General features: G+C 38.5%; 1 protein-coding gene across 1 annotated transcript in view; it reads left to right on the plus strand.

Annotated features, from left to right (window-relative positions):
• Positions 1–13246, plus strand: part of LOC101848233 (retinoblastoma-associated protein) — a 46640-nt gene that overhangs the window by 2518 nt on the left and 30876 nt on the right. The window contains exons 2-9 of the mRNA XM_005106350.3: positions 1007–1169; positions 1801–1856; positions 4346–4441; positions 8131–8262; positions 9134–9181; positions 9559–9644; positions 11642–11752; positions 13076–13167. Of these exons, the coding sequence (XP_005106407.1) occupies positions 1007–1169; positions 1801–1856; positions 4346–4441; positions 8131–8262; positions 9134–9181; positions 9559–9644; positions 11642–11752; positions 13076–13167 (784 nt within the window). The remainder of the gene's footprint in view (positions 1–1006; positions 1170–1800; positions 1857–4345; positions 4442–8130; positions 8263–9133; positions 9182–9558; positions 9645–11641; positions 11753–13075; positions 13168–13246) is intronic.

Consider the following 13246-nt stretch of genomic DNA (forward strand, 5'->3'; position numbering starts at 1 on the left):
CACTCATACACACACACACACACTGCCCTCAGACAAAATTGTACGCTTTCAACTCGAGAGCGCTGGAACGTTTGTTTCCACTCGTATCACAGGCCATCACGCGTGAACACAAGGTCGCGCCCAAGTGTCGCCCGGACGCGAGATAGGGCAGTTGAGACATCTCTTGGTAGGCGTCTACATTTTTTGTCATATAATATCCTAATGTGTTGTTGCGTAATTGAGAATTCGCCGTTTTCCCTTACACTGGCGTGCTCAGTGTAAGGTAAAACGACGAATGGTCGATGGGTCAAGGATCAATGTTTCGATTTCCTTCATCTCATATAGGATGGAACGATTGAAGCAGGCCAAAATATTAAATATATACTCGTCACTGTCTACCGGCTTACTTAAACCGGCAGTGGACGCTCGATAAATAATAAAAGCTTGAGTGCCGTTAACGTAGCCTCAACAGCGCCTGCAAACTGAGTTCAGGGCGCCGTGAACATAGCCACTGGGAATTGCAATTACATCAAATTACTGTTGGCCCTTAATTACAGTGAAATGCAGTACAGAGCCCTTTTCTCTGCCCCTCACCCTCATCCCCCCCGCGGCTCCTGACTCTTTCTGCATCCTATCTACTGCTACTCCTTGGCTCCTTCTTTACCTCTGTCCTTCAGTTACACCCCTGATATTCTGGTAGGAAAGATCTACACCTAGCCTTTTCGGACAAGGGTGAAAAATCTTGGAGGTCCCTTGTGTAAGTTGCGCACCTTAAAGATCTCTTGGTTGTCTAAAATTGATAAGAGTAGGCTTCGGCCACCGCCGGGGCAAAATTCAAAATTTCCTTCCATCTGAAAATGTTAAATGTTTCCTGCGCGCTCATACGACCTTATGCAGCTGCGAGAGGCGTAAAACACTTACCAAAAATAAACAAACTGTTTCATATCCCCATCATACGCTTGATTGATGTCTATGCTGTTTCATTTCTAAAATTAACATCTCTAACGTTAATATCTTTCTTCTCTAGAATTCAAGAAGAAATTGTTTCAGACTACTCAGATGTTTATGCATCTGGTGAAGACCATCCGCTGCACCAGTTTTGTGCACGACTCGTTGTCCCGAGAGATGTTGAAGGACGAGCTGGTAAAATCCTCAGGGCAGTGGACCAAGCAGATTTGTCTGATCACAAGGTAAGGAGATTGTGCTGCTGTTGATTATTCGCTCATTCACCGTAACCTTGGTCAACTATTTGTGCAGTTTTGGTTTGTTGTTTTATATTTTGTGTGACATGATTGAACTGTGTGACTTAATTGCTGTACCCGTGTATTGAAGACAGAATGAAATGAAGGGGGAAAAAATTATGTGTGGGTAGGTGTGTACAAGAGAAGTTATAGAAATGTGGTATAGTGAGTTGGAGATGGACTAAGATCATGATTAAGACCCAGGCCTCTTTTTCTGTCTTGTCTCAAGTGAAACTGTCTGTGTAAGCTGTTGTTGTTATCGATCCAGGTCTGTGGTAAAACTAAGACCTGTCAATTTTTACAACAGTTAAAGGAATTGAATTTTATGGTGACCATTTTTTTTTCTTTTTTAGAAGCCTGTTCAGTGAACAAGATTAATTGTTCTATTCTCTGCATATTTTTCTCAATTCTGATTGAAGAATTCTATTTCTAAGCATTTTTTGACACCTTTGTTGACTTGATGAATACAAAATAATAACTTTTCTATTCTGTGTCTGTTTCATGGACTAGGTATGCATTTTTTATTTTTAAAAATTTGTTTTATTAAAAAGCTCCACTTTCTCATTTCATTTCTCCTCAGATGTCACAGATGGAGACTATAGCCTGTGTTGTGTTTATGGCCTCTGTGGAAGTCAGGTATTCTCCTTTACGTACGCTTATAATTGTGTTGGGTTGTTGCACACACATCAGTCTGCACTTATTTATGATCATTATTGTTGTACACCGCAATAAGAATGCCTTAAAAAGTATATTATATTGTTTCTTTTACTAAAATATTTGTGTCATGACACAGTGAATGAAATAAGGCCTTCTTCATTTAAATTATTGATTATCTTAAGAGTTTGCTCATTGATTTTGCTTTTTCAAAAGACAAATTACCTGTCTTTCTCAGAGCTACCCATCATAAATGAATTTGGTTTAATTATTAAAATATATGTTTTAATTTTATAAAATATGATTATAACACCCCTGATTCCGTGGTTCAGCTACCCCCAACCCATCCTCATTCCCCCCCACAATATAAGAAAATTAATCAGACCCTGACTTTCTGTCTACTCACTAGATTCTACTTCACATGTAGCTGTCTTGCACACTCTGTGCACAGAACCCTTTGTACAATAGTTGCCCAGTCTGGTGCCACTTTTCCCTTCGAAAGACAGTCGCACCAAAGCCAGGAGTAAGGCAAACAGTTTGACAAGGTGTTAACAAATTCCTGCGCTTTGTCGAGTCCAAATGAGAGCATTAAAAAGGAAAATGGATCGTGGTGATGGACAATGCGGATCAAAGGCTTGTGTGATTTGTCCCGTCGGTTTCATTTGTTTTCGCAAGAGTCGACACTCACTGACAGCCTACAGTGGCACTCGGATTTAACGAGCTCGGATACAACGAGAACTCGGAGATTCCCCGTTTTTTTTCTTCTTTAAAATCAATAAAAATGACCTGGATTCAAAGAGCACTGAAATCAGCGAGCTCGGATTCAACGAGGTTGCTTCCAGGGTGAACAGCCCCGGCAGACGTGGCTTCGCTCATTTTTCTCCCAGAACGAACTTTATCTATTCCCGGAAACCATCCATTGCACCTGCATTGTAAACTTAGCTATCATTCATGCGACCAATCAGCTGCCTTTTTTCATACCAACAAAATATACGTTTTTGGCACGCGCACGTGTTTACTCTGGCGTGTGTCGGGGTCGGATGGACGGCCTGCGGATGTGTGACTGTGTGTGTGTGTTGCAGGGGGGGGGGGCGCGGCACTAGCGTTCCGGGCGTTGAACGTCGCAGATACAAGCGTGTCTGTCTTTTTTTTAACCCTCGGCAACTGATCATTATTTCAATTATAAAAGCTAGTCTTGACGTAGATCTATGTAATGAATTGTGCGCTGGTCTATGGAATCAAAAGTTGCTGTCTGCTGAGCTCTACACAGCAACACAACTTTCTGGCAAACAATCGAGATGACACAGGCGTGCATTTGAACGAATCTGTCCTTTTTTCACAGCTCATAATATACAGGCATTTCTGGCACTACTTGTTACTTCTTTATACATTACTAGCTCAGTGCCTGTATCTACACAAAACCTCATGTTGGCTATAACGAACACTCAGATTCAACAAGATTTTAGGTCAGGGCGGGCGACTTCGTTGAATCCCAGTTCCACTCTATTACACTACACCCCTCCCCTTGATTTTTGTAACTTGATAAGAGCCCGCTGAGACCTGTTTTATTTTATACAACAATTTTGTTTTTGTTACAACTTTTTTCATCCTTGAACCTACAACCCCTGTCCTTGACACCCCAGCGAAAAAGAATATCCATGGCCTTAATATTACAAATTTTAAAGAAAGATTACTAATTTTATATTGATTGATTACTGAATCATAGGCAGGAGGATGGGTAGCCCTGCTATCTTGATAAGAAGCAGAGGAATAAAGATACTAGAATTTGCAACTGAAGAAGGCAATCAGGGTCTCTTGGTGTCAAACGTAAAAATAAGGAGAAAATGGCCCCAAGTATTTGCTTTCTTTCAAAGCGTTAAGTGTCCTTTTAAACTACAAATCTACTTTTTGTGGTGTGCCGTTACCTTTTTTCAATGTTTGGTGTCCTTATGTATATTCTATCTCAATATCTGAGCTGACAGTTTCTTTGCTAACTTGCCAGGACTGCATGTTCTGCATGAACCCTGAATATGAATGTATTGTGTCATTAGATTCTGATTAGAATAAAAGTCATTTGACTAAAATCCACAATCTGAAAACACTAGCTGCTTATCCTTATTATAACAAAGCAAACCTTGTATGTGCTTAGCCAAATCAGTTGGTGGTACAAGTCACATCTTTTGTCAACTGCCATGTTTTTCCTCTGTTTTTACACTTGTGTTTTACCTATTTAAAAAAAAGTCATTGCTGTTGGTGAGGACGAAGACAATGTTGGGAACAAAAGGAACCTTGATCATTCACTTTTCATGGAGATATATATATATATATATTTGTTTATGCAAAAATTTCCTTCTGAGTGAGACGATTGATTGATTGATTTTTTTTTTTTTTTACATTTCAAGTTACATGTTTAACTTGCTCTCATGCATTTCTTCCTTTTTTTTTTCTTTTTTTTTTTTTGCATTTTGCAGGATGCCTTATCTTCGAGAAGACCTTAACGAGGCTGTCGAACATTTGTTACCACATTCTGTGACGGTCAACAAGATATTGCAAGTGGCTGATATAAAGTAAGTCTTTCTGTCCAGATTTTTCATTTTGTAGCATGGTCGATCTAGATCTGAGTATGGATTATATTGTAAAGCCATAAATTCACTCCTTGGAAAGGTCATATATACCTTGTTCTTTGCAAGCAGCAACAAAATAAAGATTTATGGAATTGCTTTTACTCCTACTCACCTAACTTTTCTGTATAAATTTTGTGTGAGTGACTACTTAAGGGGTCAGAAAAAAAGATTCAAAGTCACATAAATAGAGTTCTTAGCATGACATGACGACACACATCAGGGGAGACTGCACAACAAAGCATTTCAATGAAATGACTGGATGGCTTTAGATCATAGTTATGTATGGTCTTTTGAAATTGTCCTTACTCATTTGTCTTTCTTAAATGACCTACAGGTGACTTAAATCCATTACTTTTCTTACCCTTCAACTGGTGCAATCTGAGAGCAAGTGTCAGTGGATTGGGGGGGGAGGGGGCTGTGGTTTTTACTGAGGTGAATCTGCCTAAATAGTTAATGTATTCATTGTCTTAGAGTGCCAGATCTGAAACAGACACGGCGATCATGGTTCTCCATTCATTTTTCCGCACGAATGGATGCTCCAAAAAATCCTGTATTGGTCTTGGGGAGTTTCCTTTTTATCCTTCTGTTGAAGTTTTCTGTATGTTTCTTTGGGTCTGCGCCTACCTCATTTGCCTTCTATCTTTCCAGTGAGAGCTAGATGTTCAAAGCCCTTATAATGTCGAGTCTAATGTCCTTGAAACAGCGTTCGTTGCTTTCTAATTGTTCTCATTAGTGAGCAGTCTTCCTGTGCCTCTTTCATTACTTCCTCATTTGTTTTTTGTTTTTGGTCCATGAAATTCTCAAGTCTCCTGAGAAACCACATTGATCATTTCTCTTATTCTATTTTATTTTCACTATCATTGATGATTGTCCAGCTTTAACAGTTTCCTGTCATTGGGCTTCCTCACTTCTCCAGACTAGCACAGAGCACAGTACAGTGTGCTCATCTACTCTTTTGTCTGTTCTGTGCGACTGTTTGGCAGATTAAGCAAGCTAGTAATGTCAAAGAGAAAGCACAATGCATACAGTCTGCTGCTGAAATTACAGTTGCCGAAAGAGGTAGATGAGAAAAAAAAACGTTTAAAAAGTGAGACTATTATATGTGAGCGTGCCTGGTGAAAGGTACCAAAAAATGCATTTGTTAGAACCAAGATATCAGGCTTCAAAGGTCAAAAATAGAATTTTTGACAAAAACTAAGTTCCATTAAAGATAGATTCTAAAGCCATTAATACATCGATATTTACAAGGACTTGGGTTTTTTTAAACTTTAAAATACATTTTTAAAGATGTTTTATAACATGAAATGTATTGCATAATCAAAAAATATGTGTGAGGAAATTGGTTTTCCGAGTACACATTGTGGATGGTTTCTGTCCATTCATAAAGCAGACCCAATCACAATGCACACCGAAATATAGGTCATTCTCTCCTCTCTCTAATGGCAAGTAGTGCGCTTGAATAGAACATGTAAATAAAACGAAGTTTTGCACATCTACACCCTTTCGTTTTTTTAGAGAGCAAATTGTATCGCATATTTTTTCCCTGCACAAACCTAGATCTAATTTCTTGAAAATTCTTGCTCAAGGTGGTGGTGAATTTGTTTTGAAGACGTAATATAAACGTTTTAAAGCTGTTCTTTTGTCTTAGCTGCTTTTTAAAGTTGGTTTGTGAGTAGCGAATGTGTTTTCAGGTCGTCTCGAAGCGTAGATCTATCAATTTGAAGCAGAAAAACAAAGGGGAAATGAAGCCGTTTTTCTCAAAACTTTGTTTCTGTACCCTGCCTTACAAAATCACCCATATCTCAAAAACTACTGAAGATATCTTAAAAATTCAAAAAGTATATTGTTCAGAAATTATCCCCTTACATGCAACTGCACATTAAACGTTTTCATTTGATAAGAAATTTGGAGTTTTCACCCTGGTGGCAGCCGAAGCCTACTTATCGATTTTAGATCACCAAGGGATCTTTAACGTGCGCAGCTTGGTCACGGGACCTCTAAGATTTTTCGCCCTTGTCTGAGAAGGGTAGATGTAGATCTTTCCTACCGGAAGATCAGGGGTGTGGCTGAAAGACAGCTGTAAGAAGGCGGCTAGGAGTAGCAGTAGAAAGGCTGCAGAAGAGTCAGGAGCCCAGAGGAGGGGGTGGGAGCAGAAATTCAGTGGAGATGAAAGCAGACAGAACATTGCTAGAGAGCAAGAAAGGAGGTGAAAGGAGACAATTTTAGAGAGAGAACATTTTTTCTGTTGCTACCCGGATTCAAACCGGGGACCTTTGCATGAGAGGCAAACACCTTAACCTCTAGGCCACAAGAGCCCCCTGAGAGGTTTAGATCTACTGCTTCTTTTGATATTACTCTATGCTTTCTATTATCTTCACATTAAGTAATAAGCGTTTACGTTCACTTTCCATCACAACAGTATCTAGAAGCAATTGAAGTTTCTTTTCTGAATCTGCAATTAAAACTGTCACTGGCATGTCTTTTGGTATGATTTTCTTTGAGACCTGGACTTTCTTCTATGTTTTGAAGCTTTGTTTGTCTAAGAGGACACATTTCTGCCTAATTCTGCTTTTGATATGTTTACATTTGTTGTCCACTGTACTCTCCTTCAATTTTTACAGAGCAGCATTTTGTTCTCAAACCCAGTAAAAAGTCCTAATAACTTTTAGATTTGTGTTTAGCGCTTCCAACATTTACTGTTGCTCATGCTGACCTTTATCAATGAAACATTGCTTGGGTGAATATAGCATTTGGGGTTTCCTTGTCGGGAAGAAAGTCCATGTGAGTTTTAGAATCTCTTGTCTTAGACTTTTTCTTTTTTCCATTTGTACACTAGCAGAATTTGTTTTTGTAAAATGACGTTGTTTATTGTTCTATGCAACTCTCACTCTGTGGCTCCTGGTGTTTTAGGTAAAGCTGTAAATCTGACAGTATTAACTGCTTGAATTTTACTACTATTAATGATGAGAGCTTTGTTGTTATTTAAATAAGTGACTAATTCTTCTTATATGAAAATCACTTCCACTGAGATATATAATCAGCCTCTGTATATCTTCCTTGTTTTATTTTCTCATAGCTGCCAACCAGTATATAAAAAACATATGTTTAATACTTTTTTGATGGTCTGAGCACAAAAGTCTGTTTCTGTGTCAGAAAATATATATTCTTTATTTTCTAGTATTGCTCCTTTTTAACTTTTTTTCAATTTCATCTCATCCTACACATGACTGACTGGTAAAGGATCATTATCACAGCCTGCCCCTGGAAATGATTAAGAAGATTGGCATTTCTGAAATATTGTTGTATAAGTATGAAGTCTATTTAGTTTCTTGTTCTATTTCCTTCCAGTCTCCAGGGCTGGGCTTTTCCACATGTATTGTATTTTTGGTTGATTTTCAAACCATGTTGCGAACAGCAATGGCATGTAGATTGTCTGGATTGGCATGGTGCATGATATTGTCATGTGTTGTACATGTACATAAGGTTATAATTTATGAATGTTACCTAAGTTATGTAACATTAATAAATAATAATCTTATGGACATGTATCTTTGAACACCATTGTAAACTATATATCCTCTAGGTGATAGATAAAGAGAAAGTACATTTATTTTTTGTTCTTTATTACTCAGTATCAAGAGCTTTTTTGACACGATCAACATCCTGAAGGATAAACTGCTTCCTGCTGACTCTGTGACAAATTACCTCATTTCTATAGAGAGAAACTATTGCGTTGTGGCAGCCCTACATAATACATTCCAGACGTAAGTATTTTTCATGTCTCACTAGGACATGCTCTTTTTCTGAATTTTTATTTTTTTTCTGGTTGGTTTGCAGGTATGCCAACTTCTCTGATAAAATTGTTTCTTTTTTCTCTGGAAGAACCCTGATTGCATTTGCATGAAATCCGGGTTTTTTTCCCCCTCTTTATTTCTATGTTCATCGGTCATACGCAATCAATCGAAATGATGTGAATATACACGTTTAATTGTGCTTAATTGCAATATTTACTCGACCTTTTGTAAATGATGTGAAAATGCTCATTTTTATATGTGTCTATAGATCTATGTGCAATATAATATTAGATCTATATACATTTATTAAATTTGCCATGATCGGTTCGTATTATGGTAAGAATCTACTTGGGTTGTGGAGACTCCCAATTCCCCCACAAACTCTGATTTTTAGGTCCCAGACTGCAGTTTAGACTGTGGCAGTCTGTGTACTGCATCTATGTTCAGTATTATGTGTCAGAAGAAGTAAAATGTTCACACAAAAAAGTAGTCTGTTGTGTAGGAGAGTTAGGACTTGGATTTTTTTTGTAGTACATACTTCACTGTTCACAGCTTACTATTTCAATGAGATTGATCACCTTTTTCCATTGCACTGCTGCTAGATCATTTGTTCAGGGCTGTAGCTAGAAACTTTTTCATTGCTCCCCAAATTTGTACAAGGCTGTAGCTGGAATCTATTTTTTACCCAACTTTAGAAAGATTAAGCTGACAATCATGATAGTTTAGTTTGTGGAAAGTACAGAGTAAGCCGATGATCATCCTGATGAAGTGTTTTGAAAATAACTACTGATGTGTAAATTTGTGTATTTCATTAAATTAAATTTTTTTTTTAAATCCTCAGACGCATGTGCTCCAGTGTATTCCGGAATGAAGGCAGGAGTGGAGACGAGTAAGATGTAGCTTTATTTTCCTTCGCTGAACGCTTTGTTCTTTGACCCTTTTTTGTCTTTAACTTGCCACCTTTGATGATGGGCCAATGAAGAGTTGAGAGTTCGTTCATTCAGAGTAATGTTATTCTTTTCATTATCTTACGATTAAGGGTCTTTGCAATGTTTTTGAAAATGAAACACCCTTCTTTGAAATATTATTTTTGCCTCACTATTTGGGGAAATTATTGTGTGACAAGATAGCCTTGTTTGTTATCTGCCGAATTATATATTTAAAAAAAAAAAAAGTTGGTAAAGAACCGAGGTGTAAAAAATTGCCCGAACGAGATGTTTGTTATTTTTGTTTTTCTTCTTTTTCTAACACTCAAACTGTCCACAGAGAATATGTACTGCCACCTATACCTGAGACAGAGGGAGTTTCCTTTCGCAGAAAACAATGCTGGGTGCTTTTCTTGCTGGCAAAACGTAAGTACCATTTTCCATAGTTCTCAGTCCTTTACAGATTGTGGAGTTAATGAATTTCTATTATAAGTCGACACAAGGTTTAAGAATAACAGTTTCGGTTTATTTGAGAAGATATAAGCAGTCGAACCTGTGTAAGACAGCCACCCATTGTCTAGGAGAAAAGTGTCCGTATAAGACAGGTGTCCGTCTCAGGCAGGACTGATCAAGATGAAGAAAGCAAACCGAAGGTTGCAGTATTGTTGATACTGTTGTTGTTGCTGTTTTCGTTGGTTTGTTTTTTGTTTGCTTTTTTATGTTTAGTTGCTTATTTTGTGCAAGGGTGACAATAAAACGAAATGTGTGAGACGAGTAAGTCAGAGTGCCATGTTAAAACAAACACATGGGTCGCCACCACTCGACCCGGAAAACGAGCGGCGCTTCTGTCGCAAGTTCACGTTTATGTTCGTTGTTACCTTTTTACAGACTGGGTAAACAGTGACCACTCATCTCACTTACGATTTGTGTATGAGTTTTGGGTGTGGCTTATGGGTTTTGAGGGATCACACGATTACCTTGTCAGCAGCTGAAAATTTGTTACCTTTTGGTCAGCAGTGGGTGGGACCAACGCAACATGATTGGTTGGAGGGACTACCTAACAACATCGACAGGTGATTAGATTGTGACGGCTCACCTACAACACCAGGGGCCAATGCACAATTTATGACAAAACGTAATGGAGTCACTAAGGTGGCCATCAAAGACAGGTGTTATTGTTTGGTGTGATAGGGGTTATGTGTTAAAATGAAGTGGCCGTGGCCGCATTGGACAGGAAGGCGTTTTACACAGTGAAATGATGTAGTAAAAACGCAAGGGGGGAAATGGAAAGTGGCCGTTTGTACAGAGGTGGCCATCATGGCAGGTTCGACTGTAATTGGAGACATTGTGGTGAAAAAACAGCGTTATTGACAGACAAATACTGAGGACTACTGCTATTCTTTCCATGTATGACTGTTTTAAGTATGCAACTGGTACTAAACTGATAAAAACAATGATATTTTCAGGTATAATGGAACAAGTGGGTGGTTGGCAGGTGCTCTTTCTTTTCGATCCGACATCTGTCATCCTTTTCTCTCATTTTTTAAAATGTATGTTACTTCCTAGTAACTCTTTTAAACTTTGGCTCTTATATTTTATGACCAATTTGTGTTGCAAGTGCAGTAAAATTCTCACGAAACTAAAACTTATTGGAACAACTACCAAAGTTGAATAGTTGATCAGAACGAGGGCATAAATGGAAGAATTGTGACTATTGTTCACTTCTCTTCATTGCTAATGAAGTGAAAGTGGTTAGGTCAGGAAAGCATTCTGTTTTCATCTTGATGTAAAAAAGCCCCAGTGTTAGAATTACAACACGCTGTCCAGGCACAGTGCGTCTTCTGGTGACCCTTTCAACATCTGCCTGCAGGGTTCGGTGCAGGAGAGCACATGTTGATGGATTACTTACAACAAATCTTTTTGTCTTTCCGTTTTTGTGCATTTTATCCTTACAAAAAATTGTGTGTGGGTAGTTGGCGGGTGCTCTGGTGTGGTTTGTTTCTTTCCTATCAAACATCTATCGTCCTTACCTCCCCTTCTTCTTTTTTATGCTTGTTACTCTCTTGTAACACCTCTAATCTTCTGGCGCTCATATGACCTTATACAGTTGTGAGTGCAGTAAAACATTACTAAAACTAAACTTAAAAAATAATGTGTCTGCCATGATTTCAAATACGAAGAATAGAAAGATGTTGCCTCCTCAGCAGGTTAGCGCCGCCCCGCCCCCGAAGAAAAGAAGAAAAAATTAGATACTAAAATATACAATAAAATAAAAGAAATTTTTAAAGTTAAAATTTAAAAGTTCTATCTAATCTATAGGAATTCGGCGGCACCCCTTTCTTTGTTGTAACAAACAGTGGGAGAAACTTCCCACTTGCTCTTTATCAAAAGAAATTATATTATTGTTATTGGTCACTTTTCAGATTATCTTCTCAAAGAGGTGAAGGAGCTGTTTCCGAATTTTCAACTGTTGGTGTGTGCTTTAGAGTTTGTTCTTCGACAGACACCGTCCTTTCTCCTGCATTCACCATACGGTATGTCCCATTTTACAATGATTATACAGTTCATGAAACAAGAGCTTTTATTCGAGTTGTACACAATGCTGACACAAGGTATTTTGTCTCAAAGGCAATGGATTTGGTTCCCTGTTCACTATCAGGTTGAGGGGCAATTTTTGTGGAAGGGTTCTACAAATGCGCATTTGTTATCAGACTTGACTGTTGATCTGGTTAGATGGACTCGTGCAAGTTAGGAAGAGATGTAGCTGTTGTGGTGGCGGTTTACCTTGAATTTGAACTTCAAACTTCTCTGCAGATGATAAAGTAGTTAATTAATCGGAAATGAAGCTCTCGGTTTTGAAGAGTCGAGGTTATCACTCAATTGTGATGGGATTTCCTTCTGTGAAAATAGATAACGAGCATTTTGTTTTTGCGCAAGTCATGTTCTTCCGGGTATCGTGTGGACTATTTATTTACACTGTGCTTAATTTAGTCCTATTAGAGGTGAATCGCCTCGTAAGTGACCTTGTTGAAAGGGGCGTTACATCTACCGTCTCAGGAGTTCTGCTTTTAGTTAAATGAAGTTTATACTGCAGAAATCATGCTTTCTTGTATTTCAAATCATCAGTCTGCTGCATTGTATGTAACCACCATGTTGTATTTATGTCGTCTCAAAAAGTATGCACACATTCTTTGTGGGTGGTTGGCGGGTGCTCTGGTGTGGTTTGCTCTTTCTTTCCTATCAAATATCTTTCGTTCTGATCTCTCCTCCTTTTTTATGTTTGTTACTCTCTTGTAACACCTCTTATCTTCGGCACTTATGTGACCTTATTGTGTTGCAAGTGCTGTAAAACTCTTACTAAAACTAAAACACATTCATTCACAGCTGGTTGGGGATAATAAATAGACCCACTGCATGACAGGATGAGGTACAGTTTTTCCAGTGGTGAAATGTTGTCCATGGAGAACCACCCTCATTTGTGTGATGTTTACCCTGCAGTATTGTTTTTCTCTTCTGTCCTTCCTTTATTATATTTTCTGTTCCTGTGACACTGTGGTGATTCATTTATGTTTCGTAGGCTGGTAAATCTTAATGAAGTGGGTGGTTGGCGGGTGCTCTGGTGTGGTTTCCTCCTTCTTTCCTATCAAACATCTGTCGTCCTTATCTCCCCTCCTTTTTTGTGTTTGTTACTCTCTTGTAACACATCTATTCTTCGGCACTTATATGACCTTATTGTGTTGCAAGTGCCGTGAAACTCTTACTAAAACTAAAATCTTAATGAAAACAAAACAACTAATGAAATATGCACATGTCTCATTTTCTTTTTCCCCAAATCACTGTTTCATATTTCTTTGCAGATTCATTTCGCTTTGAGTCCTCTTCCGCAACAGATGATAGCACAGTCCTTTTGGATCATCTGGTATCTGACTTTGACTTGCCCCTGTCAGAGGTTGGTATTTCCAGAAGCTTGAGGGGCAAAGTGTTTCTCGCATACCCGTTGTACATCTCACATACAGGCCATGTACCTC

Source organism: Aplysia californica, unplaced genomic scaffold, assembly GCF_000002075.1.
Source record: "Aplysia californica isolate F4 #8 unplaced genomic scaffold, AplCal3.0 scaffold00528, whole genome shotgun sequence".
In the NCBI taxonomy this organism is placed as follows: domain Eukaryota; kingdom Metazoa; phylum Mollusca; class Gastropoda; order Aplysiida; family Aplysiidae; genus Aplysia; species Aplysia californica.